Consider the following 16,033-nt stretch of genomic DNA (forward strand, 5'->3'; position numbering starts at 1 on the left):
CTGGCTCCCAAATTGCCGTTCAGGCTTCAGCAGCCCCAGGAGGAAGAAGAGAGCCAGCCCAGGGGGCCTGACCCTTGAAGAATTTTTTCTGACCTAAGCAATCAGGACTCATGCTAGAGGGGATATCTTTTATTAGCCCAACTAGATTTTTGCAAAAAAAAAAAAAAAAAAATCTTTAATTGCAAGCTTTTCTGACTTCATCGCTTGGTCCCCACCAGAAGCAGGCATTATCTGAAGGCTGCAAATGCAAGCCAATCATTTCGAAAGTGGTCAGCAAGCCCTGGTGAAGTGGCCAGAGTCACCAACCTGGTTCCACAGGTTCCTTGGAGGAAACCTTAAGACAAAGGGTCTGGACACAATAAGGGGGACAGGGAGGTGGTTCTCACCAGGGAGAGGAAGGAAAATATCCAGCACAAACAAGACACACAGCAAAATACAACCAAGACACACTCAACCACACACAACCCCAAGCATGTGTGGGTGTTACACTAGAGAAGTTAAATGGAACAAGTTTCGGATCAGCAATCCCCTGCTCTGCCCCACCTGCCTTCTTCTGTTACAGTCCCTGAGTCCCCTTTGCACTCCCCCTTCAGAGCTGCCCCATTCCCTCCAGGAGAGGACATGGCATTTTCTCTTTGAGTCCAAGGACAAAGCTGGTGCTGGTCCCAGGCCAACAGCCACTGTCCGCACCCGGGGAGACCTCACCCCACCTCTTGTGCTCCTACCGCTCACAAGTGGCCTCTTGGCTGCGTCTCACAGGTGTTATCATGTGACGGGAGACGCAGGACCCCCACGTCTCCACAGCCCCACTCAACCCTGGCACCGGGCGCAGGAAATGCGCTGGCTCCCAAAACACCACCAACAATTACATTTGTACCCAGGATCCTTCCCGGGATCACCCTCCCTCTCCTATTTCAATCTGGGTTTCCGGGACAACAGGACACATTGTTACAGGAACTCCTCACTTGGGGCACCCGCCCTGTGTTTCTAGCCAAGGAAAAGCAACGTTTTTCTTGTGCCTTTGAATTTGAGGGGCAAACGAGTTTATTGGCAATGAAATCTTTTGGGGAGCAGTTGCTGGAAACAATTATTGTTTTCCCAAGCAAACTTCTTGGGAACTTGAAACATTTGTACCAAAAAGTGGGGCAGGTCCTGGCTGTCCCGGGCTGGCCGGCCTGAGCAGAGCAGCTCGCCCGGCTGCCCGTCCTGCTTTCTCCCGTCCCCGATGGGCTCGGAAAGTCTCGCACCCCTCCAGCTTCTCCCTCCCGCGACACAAGCCTTCGCAGTGTCCCCTCCACTCCTGGCGGCTCCCGGCCCCGCCTCCCCGCTCCCGGCCCGGCGCGGCGGGCGGAGCTGCGAGCGCCGCTTCCCTTCCCTTCCCTTCCCTTCCCTTCCCTTCCGGAGCAGCGCGGACTGCGGCCCTGGGCTGCGGCTCCGGCCCCGCCCGAGCCCGAGCGCGTCCCGGGGCGGGCAGCGGGTGCGTGCGGGGCGCCGGGCGAGGGCGGGACCCCCAGGGCGGTGCTCCCGCCGGCCCCTGCAGGGAGCGGGGAGGGGGCGAGCGCGGGGCTCAGCTCCCCCGGGCACAGGCGGCGGCGGTTGAGCTGGGGCAGCACCTGTGCCCCCCCGGCCGGCACCAGCACCGGGCACGACCCCCCCAGCAGAGACCTGGTGCCCGCACGTCCCGGCTGCTGCTCCCAGGAGGGCGAGGGGCCGCGGGGGTTGCAGCCGCCTGCGGGAGCTGTGCCAGCGCTGGCTGGAGCCCCAGCGCCGCAGCAAGGAGCGCATCCTGGAGCTGGCGGTGCTGGAGCAGTTCCTGGCCATCCTGCCCCGGGAGATGCGGAGCTGGGAGCGGGCATGCAGCGGGAGCCCTGCGCCGAGCCGGTGGTCCTGGCTGAGGGGTTTCATGTGGGGCAAGAGGAGGAGGAGAAGCTCCCTCCCCTGGCTCTCTCCCAGTCCCTGGTCACTGTAACACATTTGCCTTGTCCCCAGGTCCCCGTGCATGTCAAGGTTGAGGAAATGTCCTCGGACAAGATGGCGCCCACTGAGGCACTGTGGAAACATCTCAAATCCTGCCTGGCACGGCCAGAGCCCTTGAAGGAGGCAGGACAGGATGAAACCACAGAGCCTCAGGATGAGCCCCTTTGGGTCCCCAGGAAGGAGCTTCTGCCCCAGCAGGACCCAGGTAAAGCACTGGATGCAGGGCAGGGCCTGGGTCTGGGGGCCGGAGTGGCTGTCCTGCATTTGGGGTGAGAGGCTCAAATCTCTGTCCCTGAGAGGCTGTGAGAGGCCACAGCATTTGTGACCACGTGGCTGGGGTGGGACAGGGCTCTGACCTGCATGGCTGGGCAGCACCAGGCTGAGGGCCCCGAGCTTTCTCACTGCATGTGTGCAGCACCCAGCAGAAAGATCCCTGACCTTGGGTGATCCCTGTGGTGCTGCAGTGGTCACATCAATGGTGTAATGGGTGTCCTAACAATCGGGGGTCTGCTCAGCCCTTTTTCATGCCCCAGTGACCCTCTGTGCCCTAAACAGGGCTGGTGCAGGTGTCGGGGACATGAGTTTGCCCAGTGAGGTTTGGCTGGTACACTTAGCCCAGGCCTGTGTCCTGCTGCAGATAGCCTGAAACCAGAGGAGACCTGGGAGTGGTCAGCTCATGAAGGCTCCTCAGGCTGGTGCCTCAGAGCAGGCCCTTGTCCAGGAGCAGGTAAGGAGCCGCGTTTGCACCTTTTCTAGTAGCAGGAGGCACCATCCATCAGAGGAAAATCTCTTTGCCAGAACATTTTGATGAGGTCAGTGCTCCAAGAGGCTGGGTTTTTGCATTCTCCCAGTGCCCCTGGAAGTCTGTCACACACCTTGGAGCAAACAGACCTTGTATTTGCCTTCCCCCTCCTTTTAGGCCTCTGGCTGCCTTATTCCCAGGCAGGTACAGGTGAACAGCAGGGTTTTCCCCATTCTGGCAGCACCCGGGCTAACTTGTGCATTCTCTTCCCCACTCAGCAGGTGCAGGGACCCCGAGCAGAGCTGAGGAGGAGCTTTGTGCTGATGGGCCTGGAAACCTGGAACTACAGGGGACTCCCCCAGGGAGACTGGTGGATATGGGCTTCCTGATGCCTGTGCCAAGTCAAATGGACAAGGGGCAGAGCAGATCTCCAAGGCAGGGGCAGAGAATGGAGGTGAGCAGGGCACCAGCTTCAGTAGCAATTGCAAGTGCAGTTTGGGCAGAGACCAGACAGCCAGTGGTGTAGGGAAAATGTAGGAACCGGAGACACTAGAAGAGCAACAGAAGGAGGCTTCACTGTTAACAGAGGCTGCAAACACACCAAGCTGGCATTAGCTGGAGCTCACTCCCCGGTGCAGGTAGCCAGGGGTGCTGACACTGGAAGGCTGGGTCAGGATCCGTGGAGCCAGAGCTCACTCCTCTGGAAACGCTCCTTTGGGTGCTTCTGAGGAGTGCTCAGCTAGAACCTCTTAAGACTGGAAGAGCCAAGGAAGAGCCCTCTGGGGACTTAACTGGACCAGGGAGCATGGGGCAGTGATCTCTACAGCTGAGCCCAGCAAGTTCCCTTGAACATGGCTCAGACTATGGAGGATAGAGGGTCACTTCAGCTGATGCCAGTACAATTTCTCCAGCACAGCCAGTGACAAAGCAGCTTCACAGGCAGGCGTTTTAGTAGGAGTGAGCAGCGCACCTGGCTGCTAGACATCTCTGTTAGACAGAAGTGAGGCACCTGACAAACTAAGTGACTCAGAGATGCATGGAATAGGACGTTGTGAGCCCAAGCTCATTTCATGAGATACACTGAGAGGATATGCACAGGACAGACTATCAAGTATAGAGAGTGTCTTGTATGCTAAAGAAAGGGTAAGGAAGTGAGGAAAGGAGAAAGGTGGGAGGGGGGACGGTGCTGGGAGAGGAAAACAAGTAAAGACCCTAAATGAGAATGGTAGAGATGAGGACTGTGGAGGAGACGGGCCGTGTGGGCTGACAGGCATGAGGGTGCCAGGAGCCATGCTCCCCTAACTAAAATGACTAAGACCCAAATCTTTGTACCCCAGAGTAAGTACAGATCAGGGCTGTGGGGGCTGGAGGCATCTGGAAGAGACGATGCTGATAGTGTAATTCTTGTGACTGCAGCTCCGGGAGGCCTTTGAGGATGTGGCGGTGTACTTCACCCAGAAGGAGTGGGAGTTGCTGGAAGATGAAGACAAGGAGCTTTACCGGGACCTGATGCTGAGGAATTACCAAACCCTAGTTTCCCTGGGTAAAGCTCTGCTTCTTGCTTCTCCCTGGAACTGTGAGCTCTGAATTTTGTTGTCTTCCTGTTTTTCAGCAGTCTCATCCTCCTGGACTTTTGCCTTGTGGTTTAAATCCACTTCCTTCCCACTGCTTTGTCAATCATGGAGCCTCTCTTTCCTATTTACATATCCCGCTTCGTTTGATCCAGCCACCTTTACTTACATATTTCCCAACTAGTCAGCTCCAAGTGCTTCCATATTCAGCAGATTCTTGGTCAGATGATCTCCTTTCACTTTTCCAAAATGTTCCTCTCCTCCTCGATTCATTGGGCATACAAATTCACTAACAGGGAATAATTCCTTGGATAATTATTCTGATTCCCTCCCTCTCTTGCCTAGTGTGCCCTGTCCAAACACAGTAAGCAACATTAGGATGCTCAGTTCAGCGCTGTCTAAATCTGCTTTCTCCTCCTTTGGCTTTGGTTACCACGCAGCAGAAGTGAATGGAAGTCTTGTCAGCCTCTACAGCTACCACAGCTGGATTAAGCATTTTCTCAATTCCTTCTCTAGTGACATATGTACGCATGACGGGACCTGGTACTTCTCACAAGGACTCGCCGGAAGTATCTGTCTGCATTCCTTCCCAACATCTTCCCCTCCATAAACCACAGCTTCTGGCTTTGCTGCATTTACTTTGAGATATGTGCTCTGAAACTTGTTCCGCCATTCTCAAAAGCTTTCTTGTCCTGCTCCTAAAAATCTCTCTGCATATCAGTTGCCTATCACAGTGATTAAAAAAGAAGTGGGCTAGGTAAAGGGCCTAGGGAAACCAATTTTTGTTGCAGGAGGATGTCTAATACAGGGGCTCGTTCTGGCTTCAATGCAGGTTTGAGGTACTTGCCTTTTACTAGTTCAGTTTGCTTTGCTGGTGCCTTCATTTCCCTCGACTGCCCCCAAAGGGCTTCCTTTGGAAAGTGCTCAGATGCTTTTTCTACCTTACAAAGGCCATGTAGGCCATTTCTACATTATGGCAATTCACATGCTGTAAAATGTGTCTCCTTCTGCCTTCTTTTGTCCATATCCTTTATGATGGGCATGTCTACATGTGTTACTATGGCAACATTGTTATTGCACCATGATTTAATACTTCCTTTTGGAAGCACTGAATCATGGTGCAGTAACAGCCCATGTTGCACCTTAGCATGGTGCACGGTTATTTTTAGCAGCTACTTTGCTGTAGCAGCGCATTATAATGGAGGAGCGCCTCACTACAGAGAAGTAGCTGCTGGTCATGTGTAGACCCCCGCTGGCGCTACGTCACCATAGCGCATTGCTACAGTGATGTAGCGTCAGGTGTAGATGTGCCCTCTGCAGATCTTATTTTTAACCTCAGCAGTATTTGCCAACCTGTGTACTCATGTCCCCTTATAGGATGATCCTCCCAGTGGATGGGATCATTGCTTTAGGTGCAACTATAGTTCTTATGAAAACATCCTCTCCTGTGTCCTGTTAATGAATTACCCTCTCCTCCAGGAAAAAAAAAGTTTCATTATCATCCATCTGTCATGGACTTTTTCATTGCCACGAGTTCTCACTATAAGCCTTCCCTGGGGATAAACTTGTTTCAACTACTTTGCCTGGAATTACAGAGATAAGATGAATGTTATGCATCCATCAGTGTCCAATTTCTATTAATTTTGGTACCATGAAAATAGCAAAAGCTTTATCTTTCTGCTTTCTATTACATCACAGATCACTGCATCTCCATCTCTGTCCCTGGTGACCATGGGTCATTTTCACATGAAATTAATGCAACGCAATAAACTCCGGAGCTGTTCATGCTGGTGTTAACTTCCCCCAGGTACAGCGTCTACATGTGCACCTGGGGCTGCAGGAGTTTCAGCCATGGTGGAGCGGCCCTGGCCTGACAATGAGCACTGGGGTCAGCCCTGAGCTCTGTGTGGCAGTGTTTGGTGGCAGAGGGCTTGCTGGGGTGTGAGGGTGCAGAACCTGAGGAGCCACGTGGCTCGGTGGTAGGCAGCCCCCACACTTTAGCACCTCATGCCCCAGATAGCCCCTATTCCTACCTACACATGAAATGCAGTGCAGTTACTTACTCTGCTGTAAGATAGTACTGTCCCTAACAGTACTATCTTACAATGGAGTTAATTTACCGTGCCCTAATACTGGTGCACATGTAGACAATGAGCTGGTTAGTCACTCTGTGGTAACTGGCACATGTAGATGCACCCTGTTAGTCACATACCCTTTCTAAACTTCAGAGTGGTTGGTGCTTTGTTTCCTTTGTTTCCACCACCTGTAATGGGACGGGTGTTCCTGGGGCGGCCGTTATGCCTCCTGTTGGTCATTCAACTCTTGTCCTGTTCTGGCTCTGGAGACCCTCCCTTCACGCTCGTCTGCCACGTCTTGATGTTCATAGTACAGTTTGGAAAGGAGGGTGCTCCACACTGGTCTCCTGCCAGCGGATCCCCTAAAACTCTATAGGACTCATTCCAGTCCTTGCATTTAGCTGGCCCTCCCAGCCCATACATGTCTCCCAGGTCACCTTTTATTGGCTAATCAAAAGCCTCTGAACCTTATTGGCTAATCAAAGCCTCTGAACCTCTTTTACAGTCATGCCCATGCCTCAAAGGTGTGGCTGAGGTGTGGGACTTTAGCCTAAAGCCAATGTCTGGCCATTCCAGGCCTCCACACACTTGTCAGGGCCTTGGCCTTCCCATCCTCCTCCCCATCCTCTCACTGGCCCCTTGCTACCTTGGCTCACCACGCCAGGCCAGCTTATGGGTTCCAGCCCCACAAAAACATCCTCTCTGTGGCTTAACCACCTTGCTCTCCCCCATACTGGGCCCTACTTCCCTAGGCAGGAGGCATCTAATTTGCAGGTCTCTGGGCCTTTTCTGTCATCTAGGCAGTCCCCTATAGCCTCCCTATCCTGGAGCTCTTTCTCCTGCAGCTTGCAGGGCCAGACTGGCTGCCTTGGCTCGGGCCATAGCTTATATCTCACTCAAGTCCTGCCCACTTCCTAGCACTGACCCAGCTGTCTCCCTGCCACTCTAATGGGCTGCTTGTTACTGCCTTGCTTCTCCTTGACTCTACTGCTTAAATAGACTCATAGATTCATAGATGTTAGGGTCGGAAGGGACCTCAATAGATCGAGTCCGACCCCCTGCATAAGCAGGAAAACCCCCTGCATAAGACTGTCTCCTATCATCCCACTGCTGTGTAACTACCATAGCAATAGCTGCTTTGGCTGCCTGTTCCCTTGCAGATCACCTTTATTAGCTTGGCTGTGCGCTGTTTACTGCTGTTTTGCCTCTCAAAGTAACAGGAGCTGTAGGCTCCCTGTTCCACTATACTTCTACTGCCTGGGTGACAAGGACCATCATCTATTGAAGGCTTCGCCCTGCAGTGCCTTCTCTTTAATCTCAGATGTCCATCCTCCCTTTTCCTTCAAGGCCCTAGTAGAATACCTCAGTTCATTTCATCCAATCCCCAAATCCCAGTTGATTCCTCTCCATCCAGCACCCAGACACAAACAATCTTTAAATACTGTCCCAAACAGGATATCAAGGTCCCACACCTGGCTTAATCTGCCGCATCAAGCAAAGAGAGGTGGAGCTCTGGGTTTGTGATGATGAGCACCATGGGGAAAGTTCAGTGTCTGAAAACCTCTTGCCAGGTAAGTTGTGCAGTCCCCTCCACCTGACTCTGCTCTTAGAAATCTTGAATACCCATGTGTGGCAGGTTGGGGAAGATTGGAAACTGAAAACGTGCTCTATGCTGCCATTCGAGGATGCTGACCTCCAGTTGCTTGTGCTGTGATGTGTCCAGGCAGATATTATTTCCACTCCCTGAAATCAGTGATGGTGGAGACAAGCAACTGTTCCCATTTTTCTCCTTTATTTAGCCTGTCAAGGAACAACTGAGCTTGCTGTCTTGATTTTTAGCCAGAGACCTGGTTCCCTTGGAATAAGATTATTTTTCATTTCTGTCTTCATTCAGCAATGCAAGTGTTGATTCCCCAGCTCTAGGTAGCCATAACACCCTCTACCAGGGCATGATAGGATGTGTGGTCCCCCATGGTAATAAGAGTGTTTGGCCAAAGCTCTGTGTAGCCATTTTTGTTAGACAAGAGGCAGGCAGGGGCTCCCCTTGATTTCATCTGGTTAGGTAAACCTGGAACCCAGGTAGCATCTAATCAAGTTCTCAGGCTGCATGAAATGGGTCCCTGGGGTGGGTGGGATTCACAAGCTTTTGTGTTGGGTGATGGAAGTGAGTACCTATATGGTTTCTACCAGTATCTCACACTTTCTATGTCACTTTGGGGCTTGGAGTGTCACAAGCCCTGGGACTCATCACGGAGTCCATGTCCAGGTTAATGCCAAGGCCTTTCTACTGTTGCAGATTCCTGTGCCTTGAAGGACCCCTGGGACTCGTCAGCAGAGGAAAGCTCCCTAGGCTCATTGCCTGCATCCAACTGTTCCCTGGCAGCAGGTAGGGAGCAGAGATCTGCCCCCTCCACAAGGGAGAGCCACAGGTCTAAATGCTCCCCTCCAAGAACACTTCTTGGAGGGATGGGGGATAAAATAGTTTGTCTTGTTCTAGCAAGCAGAAGCAGTATTTCTCTGTACCTCTGAAGCATCTAGTCCTAGGTAAGGGCATACTCACCAAACATTCATGTCCACTGTCAACTTCCTGTTCTCCATCATAAGGCTGTTCACACTTGTCCCCAGATGCTGCTCTCAGAACAGCCAGACATCAAGTGTGAGCACTGGAGATCAGCCCTAAACAGCCTTGCTCATGCATTTTGGATACTGGAGCACGTTGGCCCAGTCAGGTGGTGTCCTCAGCATTATCTCCTCCTGGACCCATCAGTGCTGTGGGATATAGCAACCCTTAGAGAGCCTCACTCTTCCTTTAAGAAAATGCTTTTGTTCTCATGCTCAGCCTCTTAGAGCAGGAAAGCCATTAAGGTACTGTCCTAATACGTGTCCTTCATTCACTTCTGCCAGAAGGGTCCGAGGTGATGGAGCTCAGAGCTGTGATGCAAGTCCTGAGAAACTGGCTCTTAAATCCAACGAGGTGCAGAACATTAGGATGGCACATGGACCTTCCCCTCCCCCAACCCCAGCACTTGTGGTGCTAGAAAGCAGATCTTAAGAAAATAAGTAAATACTGTCACTGAGTTCCAGCCCTGCTCTGAGGGCTATCCCAGTTCAGCGAGTAGCAGTTTTTGCCCTTTTGTGCCAGGGCAGGGCTAATCTAGAGTTTTTCTTCCCCAGCAGGAGCTGCCTCGATGCTCCCCAGCTCTTCTCAGCAGTCTCCAAAGGAAGGGCGCTCAGATCTGGAACCACCACAGACTTCCTCAAGATCAGGAGGGAGGGACCCTCCAAGTCCTGAGAAGGACTGTTTGCATAAGAGGCCCACCAGGTCTCGAAACCAGATGGAAAACATTTCGTTTAACAAAATACCAAATCTTGTTGGATGTGAGAGTGGAGGAGAGGTGAAGCCCAGCAAGAGCCAGAGTTACAGGGAAGAATTTGATAGGCTGAGAAATATGAGAAATCCCAAGAGAAAGATTCAACAGGGAGAGAGATTTCATCTAAACTCTGCCACCAGGGTGGGCCTTAGGGAGAAGCAGGAGCTCACCACCAAGCTCATGGAGATGGCCCAGCCCACCCCTGAGTGCAGGGAAACCTTCAGTTGCCCATCGCAGCACCAGCACATCCACTCAGGAAGGAAGAGAATTCAATGCATGAAGTGCAAAAAGAGCTTCACCAGCAGGCAAGGCCTGTCCTGTCACCAGTGTGTGCAAAGCGGGGAGCAGCCATCCCACTGCACCAAGTGTGGGAAGAGCTTCAGCCAGATGTCCAAGCTGGCCCTGCATCAGCTCATCTGCACAGGGGAGAAGCCATATCAGTGCTCTGTGTGTGGAAAGAGCTTCACCCTCTCCTCCAGCCTGGCTGAGCACCAGCGCATCCACACGGGGGAGAAGCCACATGGGTGCTCTACATGTGGGAAACATTTCACGCACTCCTCCAGCCTAAACCACCACCAGCGCATCCACACAGGGGAGAAGCCTCATCAGTGCCCTGAGTGTGGGAAGAGCTTCACCCAGGTTTCCCACATGACCCGGCACCAGCAAATTCATAACGGGGAGAAACCACATCAGTGCCCTGACTGTGGGAAGAGCTTCACCCAAGTCTCCCACCTGGCCCGGCACCAGCAAATCCACACCGGTGAGAAGTTACACCAGTGCCATGAATGTGGGAAGAGCTTCACCCTCTCCTCCCACCTGGCTCGGCACCAGCGCATCCACACAGGAGAGAAGCTGCATCAGTGCCATGAGTGTGGGAAGAACTTCACCCTCCCGTCCCACCTGGCTAGGCACCAGCGCATGCACACTGGGGAGAAGCCATATCAATGCCCTGAGTGTGGGAAGAGCTTTACTGAAGCCTGCCACCTGGCCCAGCACCAGCGCATCGAAACAGGGCAAAAGCCACATCACTGCCTTGAGTGTGGGAAGAGCTTCATCTGGTCCTCCCACCTGACACGGCACCGACGCATCCACACAGGGGAGAAGCCATATCAGTGCCCTGAGTGTGGAAAGAGCTTCACCCTCTCCTTCCACCTGATCCGGCACCAGCGCATCCATACGGGGGAGAAGCCATATCAGTGCTCTGAGTGTGGCAAGAGCTTCAGTGAAACTTCCCGTCTGGCCCAGCATCAGCGCATGCACACAGGGGAAAAGCCACATCGGTGTCCTAAGTGTGGGAAGAGCTTCACCCTCTCCTCCCACCTGACCCGGCACCAGCGCATCCACACAGAGGAGAAACCGTATCAGTGCCCTGAGTGTGGGAAGACTTTCACTGAAGCCTCCCACCTGGCCCAGCACCAGCGCATCCACACAGGGGAGAAGCCACATCAGTGTCTTGAGTGTGGGAAGAGCTTCCTCTGGGCCTCCCAGCTGGCCCGACACCAACACATCCACATGGGGAAGAAATCGTATCAGTGCCCTGAGTGTGGGAAGAGCTTTACCCTCTCCTCCCACCTGGTCCGGCACCAGCGCATCCATATCGGGGAGAAGCCATATCAGTGCTCTGAGTGTGGGAAGAGCTTCAGTGAAACCTCCCACCTGGCCCAGCACCAGCGCATCCATATCGGGGAGAAGCCATATCAGTGCTCTGAGTGTGGGAAGAGCTTCAGTGAAACCTCCCACCTGGCCCAGCACCAGCGCATGCACACAGGGGAAAAACCACATCATTGTCTTGAGTGTGGGAAGAGCTTCCTCTGGGCCTCTCAGCTGGCCCGACACCAGCACGTCCACATGAGGAAGAAGCCACATTAGTGCTCAGGATGAGTGAAGCTTCACTTGTTCCTCCCACCTAGATCAGCACCAGTGCATCTGCACCCAGGAGCAGCCATTATTCTGCCACAGTGCAAGATGGACTTGGGTATGTCTGCATACTCAACACCCACCAGTGGTTGCATTCAGGCAAGCAGCTCTGCCCTGGCAGAGTGCAGAAAGAGTTCACCCTGCCCTCAGCCCATGTAGGGAACTGCAGAGCCCAAAGGACCCAGAGATTGGGGTGCAAGGTTTTGATTGGTGGGAGAGGCAAGAAGAAATACCTGAGGCAGGAGCTAGCCCAGATGCTGGGAGAACTTCTGAGGTGATGATCTTTGCATTAACCTTGGACTCTATACATTCCCCATCATTCTCTGCAAGCAGTCAGCTGTCCTGGGGGAGAAGTGCACTGACAGTAGGGTTCCCTCCCAAGACAACTGGCTCCACATTACACTCAGGGACTGACCTATACTTCGTCCAAGCTTTGTCCTCCCTGCTAGTCCCAAGGTCCTGGTACGTGAGGCTCTTGAGTTGCAGGGAGCAGAGCATTAATGGTTGGCAAAGCATTCCCTGCTCTTTGCTCTGACCTTGCCTTTCCTCACCACCACACAACCCCTTTCCTAGACCTGCTCAAGTGCTCATGCCCATCGGGTGTCTTTTAGCTGCTGTTGCCACTGCTGCTGCCCCCTTAGCCCAGTTTAGTAGGTTTTGCTCTTTAGCCTCTGCCCAGAACTCTGCACTGCCAGGTGCCAGTTGCTTTCCTTGCCCTCCTTTATTCATCATCATCATCTCATTCTCAGTAACAAATCCCTTGCTACTAAAGCCCCAGAACTGAACTGGTATCCTTGTGCGGGGTCTCCATGTTCTCTCCAAAGCTGTGAAATGGAAAAAACCAGGGGTCCAAACCTTTTCCACACCAGGTATCTCTAGGAGTCCCAAGCCCTTCCATTTTGAGAGGATTCACCACAATCAAGAGCTTGTTCCTAACACTCGGGAGCATGAGTTGGTCACACCTGAGGTGTTGCTCCCACATAGTGCTGTGCAGCATGGGCCCTATTTGCCCAGGAGTTATAGATTTCTTGACAGAGAAATAGGAAGAACCTGCACCTCCTTCACCCCACCACCCTTTCTCATGGAAGTGTGTGGAAAGTATGCAGCAAACAGGAAGAAAAGCGGCAGGATGGAGTAGAGGAGTTTGAGCAGGAAAAAACAGAAGCAAAGGTGCTGAAGGAGATCCCACAACAGAGCCAGGAAGAGATTTTTGAGGAGTTCCTCTGGTTGGAGAGTTGCTGCAGGAAGGAAAGGAAGAGAAGGAGGGAAAAGTTCAACAGGACACTAGTGCCCTCAGGAGCAGGGAGAGGTGGTGTGGACTCAAGAAGAAATAGAAGAGGGGATGGGATGGCTTCCTGAAAGTGAAACTGGAGAAGTGAAGGAATGGCAAACACCTGAAAGGGGAAAGATGGGCAAAATTAAGGGAGAGGCAGAGAATCAGAGATGGGGCAGAAGGAGGGGGAACCATTCATGTTCAGGCCCCACAACTAGAAAGTTCAGGCCATGGGTCCGAGATGGAAACAAGACAGAGCATTTGGGTAGAGAAGAGGAAAATAGCAGAGGGAAACAGTGATGAAGGCTCCCTTTGCAAAACAGTGGGCAACAGGTAATCTTGGTCATTGCATTGGTTCATGTCAGGAGTATTGTGTGAGTAAGTGGGCAGGAGTAGGGGTATTTTTGGCTCACGTACAAACACGTCATCTGCCTGTAAAAGTGTGATCTATGAATGACATCATAGCAAGTACCCATCCCAGGGGTGGTCATGGTGTTCCCTCTTCTTCCAGGACCTCTCCATTTGATTTATCCACCGTGCTTTGATGTGATATATCTCTGATGAAAGGACTGGTGCCCCAGGGCTTCCCAAGCCTGGTCTTATTCTTCTGACTAGAAGTGCTCATGGTTGTTGCTTTATGGGCTAAGTCTTGGGCTCCATCCTCCCCAATCCCCACTCTCAAGTTTTGCAGGTGATCTGCTGACATGTGCTGTTCATGGGATGTGAGTGCCCAGCCACATGCTCTCCCATCTGGCAGGCCTCGGGCACTGGACCATCCTGGATCCTGCCAGGCACTGACCTGTTTCCATGCCTGGTCCCCCCGGGTGCTCAGTGTTCTCCATACTATATACAGGCCCTCGTGTTCTCTTATGCCCTTCCCCACCTCCATGAGCACCACATTCAGCTCCCACGGCCCTTTCCCTTCCACCTGGTGAACATCCAGGTCCGCTTTGTCTCTAACGCCCTACAGGACAAGTTGCAATTTGGCACCACCTGAAAGTTCTTCACCATCAGCACTGTGAGAAAAAGAGCAATTCAATTCCTGAGTGCAACTTTCCAGTTGAATTGGCTTTTGTGAACATCGCTTCCTACCCTGGGCCTCTCCTCCCCTCCTCTTGCAGACCATTTTCCTCCACAATTGGTTTCTACAGTCTGGAGGTTTTGTATAGTCCTCCCCAAACTTTCTTTTCTCGTGCCTGTAGTGTAGAAGGCAGTTGACATCTCCAACCAATGCAATGGGTTTGGATACTAGGAATCTCGCTGCTACCTTCCTGAGTATCACACGGTGCACTTCCCTTTCTGCCAGGGGCCATACATTTGTTATCTCAATCACTGACCCTTTTGCTTCAAATTCGACCTGTTAAATCCTCCATCGCTGCACCTCCACCTTCTTTTAAATTCCAAGCCATGGTTCTGTACCAGTGCCACTACCCCAGATGCTCTGTTTCCATAAATGTCTGACCATGGTGAAGGTCTCTAGGTGCACTGCTTCTCAAGGCTTTCAGAGTGCTCTCATTGTGACAGGGCAGTTTGGTGCACACCTGTCACACTAAGAGGACAGGCTGTCTAGGGAGCAGCTGATAGGTGGGGATGGGGGCTGATCAGGGAGTCACCTGGGTGGAAGGGGGATGTCCTTGAGCCACGTAAGCCCAGGGCCTGAACTGGTCAGGGCAATCTGCCCCCAAGTTGCCATGAGGCGCTCCTGGCAGCAGGGCTCCTGGTACCACCTGAGCTGGGGTAAGCTGCACACAGGCCTTGGAAGGGGAAGGCCTAGGAGGAGGGGTGCCAGCGGGGCTGCTCTCAAGAGAAGCTGGCCAGGCCTTGGGGCAGATAGGCCTGGGAGAAGAGGAGTCAGAGGCCCAGTCCCCCAGAGAGCTGCTTAGAAATGAACTGGTGGTTGAGGAAGGGACTGAAGGGGAGGTGTGGACGTCCCAGTGGGCCCAGCAAGAGGGTGGAGGGCCGGGGATGCAGAGGCAGATAGCCAGAGCCTATTGACAGGTAGAGCACAGGGTCAGGGCAAGCCTTGAAAGGGATAGGCCTGGGGCCCACGAGCCCTAAAAAGACGAGTCTCTTACTGGATCTGGTGGGACACCTGAATGAGGAGAGAGAAAAAAGGATCTGCGTGACACGTGTACGGTGGACATGTTGTAAGAGCAGAAAGATTTGGAATGACAGATGGCCCCCCCCGATCCTTCTAGTTCAGCACCGACAAAAGACTTGGGGGCCAGATTGGGAAATGGAGAGGCCAAGGCCTGCTGTGGAGAGGAGGAACCTCAGAGGCATGTCTTCCGGGAATGTCATGTTATGAAGGGATGGACGAGAGTGCGACGCCTTCTGGAGACACTAGTGAGAATATGGGCTGTGACAAGGGAGGGTGCCGTGGGGCGAGTTCCAGCTACTGGAAGTGTGTGCAAGAAGAGGATGGAATCTGATCATTTGTTTTAAAGATGCGATTTGGAAATGGAGAGATTTGATTGTGCATAGGCATGTTGAACCAGCAGTTAAAGACATTATGGTGGGGCTGAATAAATCAAAGTGGCACTGTGGAAGGGAACAAGAGGAATGGGGAAAGGGAAAAGCTAGAAACGGGCAGCAAAGGGCCAAGGGTGCGATTCATTTGTGCAGTTCTGTTTTCGCCGTGAGTCTTGTGCAAAATGCGGCATGTACTGGGTTCGGGGCCTTCTTTTTCTTGTGTGCAGTATTAGCTGGTACCGTTGGATGAGTGCTTGTTGGGATGTTTTGGGATTTTGTTATTTTTTGCACTCCCCGTGTGTAAAGAATACAGTAAGTTAAATTAGGATTTAGACGGGGAAATTGATATTTGTTTCTTGGTTTTGTCTGTGGGAGATAGATGTTTTAATGTTAACTATAATGGGTTGCTGGATATAATAGAAAGTGTTTGTTGAAAGAAGAGAAATGTTATTTTGCTACTATTACAAAGAAGAAAACAGCAAATGTAACAGTAACTAATGTTTCCCCAGCTCTGTATCCACAGTCCAGATCTGGCCTCCCATTGCTCTCTCTTCTCAAACACTGGGTGCTTACAGAAGTTACAGTTTTTGTGCAATTGGGTCCCCAAAAGAGCTCTACAGCCCTAACCTAGCAAA

General features: G+C 52.4%; 1 protein-coding gene across 4 annotated transcripts; it reads left to right on the top strand.

Annotated features, from left to right (window-relative positions):
• The first annotated feature begins 1,386 nt into the window (after positions 1-1,386).
• On the top strand, positions 1,387-15,892 carry LOC102562212 (zinc finger protein 665). Of its 4 annotated transcripts, XM_059718403.1 has the most exons (8): positions 1,387-1,477; positions 1,990-2,182; positions 2,615-2,704; positions 2,998-3,173; positions 4,136-4,262; positions 7,820-7,936; positions 8,662-8,751; positions 9,540-15,892. In XM_059718403.1, the coding sequence occupies exons 2-8, from the start codon at positions 2,017-2,019 to the stop codon at positions 11,603-11,605; spliced, it is 2,832 nt and encodes a 943-aa protein (XP_059574386.1). In that variant the 5' UTR covers positions 1,387-1,477; positions 1,990-2,016; the 3' UTR covers positions 11,606-15,892. The 4 variants fall into 4 exon arrangements, with proteins under 4 accessions (XP_059574386.1, XP_059574384.1, XP_019333778.2 ...); XM_059718401.1 differs by lacking the exon at positions 1,387-1,477 and having other exon boundaries at positions 1,546-2,182; XM_019478233.2 differs by lacking the exon at positions 1,387-1,477 and having other exon boundaries at positions 1,546-2,182; positions 9,543-15,892.
• The last annotated feature ends 141 nt before the right edge of the window (positions 15,893-16,033 follow it).

The sequence above is a fragment of the Alligator mississippiensis genome, chromosome 15 (assembly GCF_030867095.1).
Source record: "Alligator mississippiensis isolate rAllMis1 chromosome 15, rAllMis1, whole genome shotgun sequence".
Lineage (NCBI taxonomy): Eukaryota > Metazoa > Chordata > Crocodylia > Alligatoridae > Alligator > Alligator mississippiensis.

Coding starts and splice junctions, on each gene's coding strand:
- LOC102562212 (XM_059718401.1), top strand. CDS start 1,855: ATGCAGCGGGAGCCCTGCGCCGAGCCGGTGGTCCTGGCTGAGGGGTTT. Junction 2,705..2,997: donor AGGCCCTTGTCCAGGAGCAG/GTAAGGAGCCGC, acceptor TTCCCCACTCAG/CAGGTGCAGGGACCCCGAGC. Junction 8,752..9,539: donor CAACTGTTCCCTGGCAGCAG/GTAGGGAGCAGA, acceptor TTTCTTCCCCAG/CAGGAGCTGCCTCGATGCTC.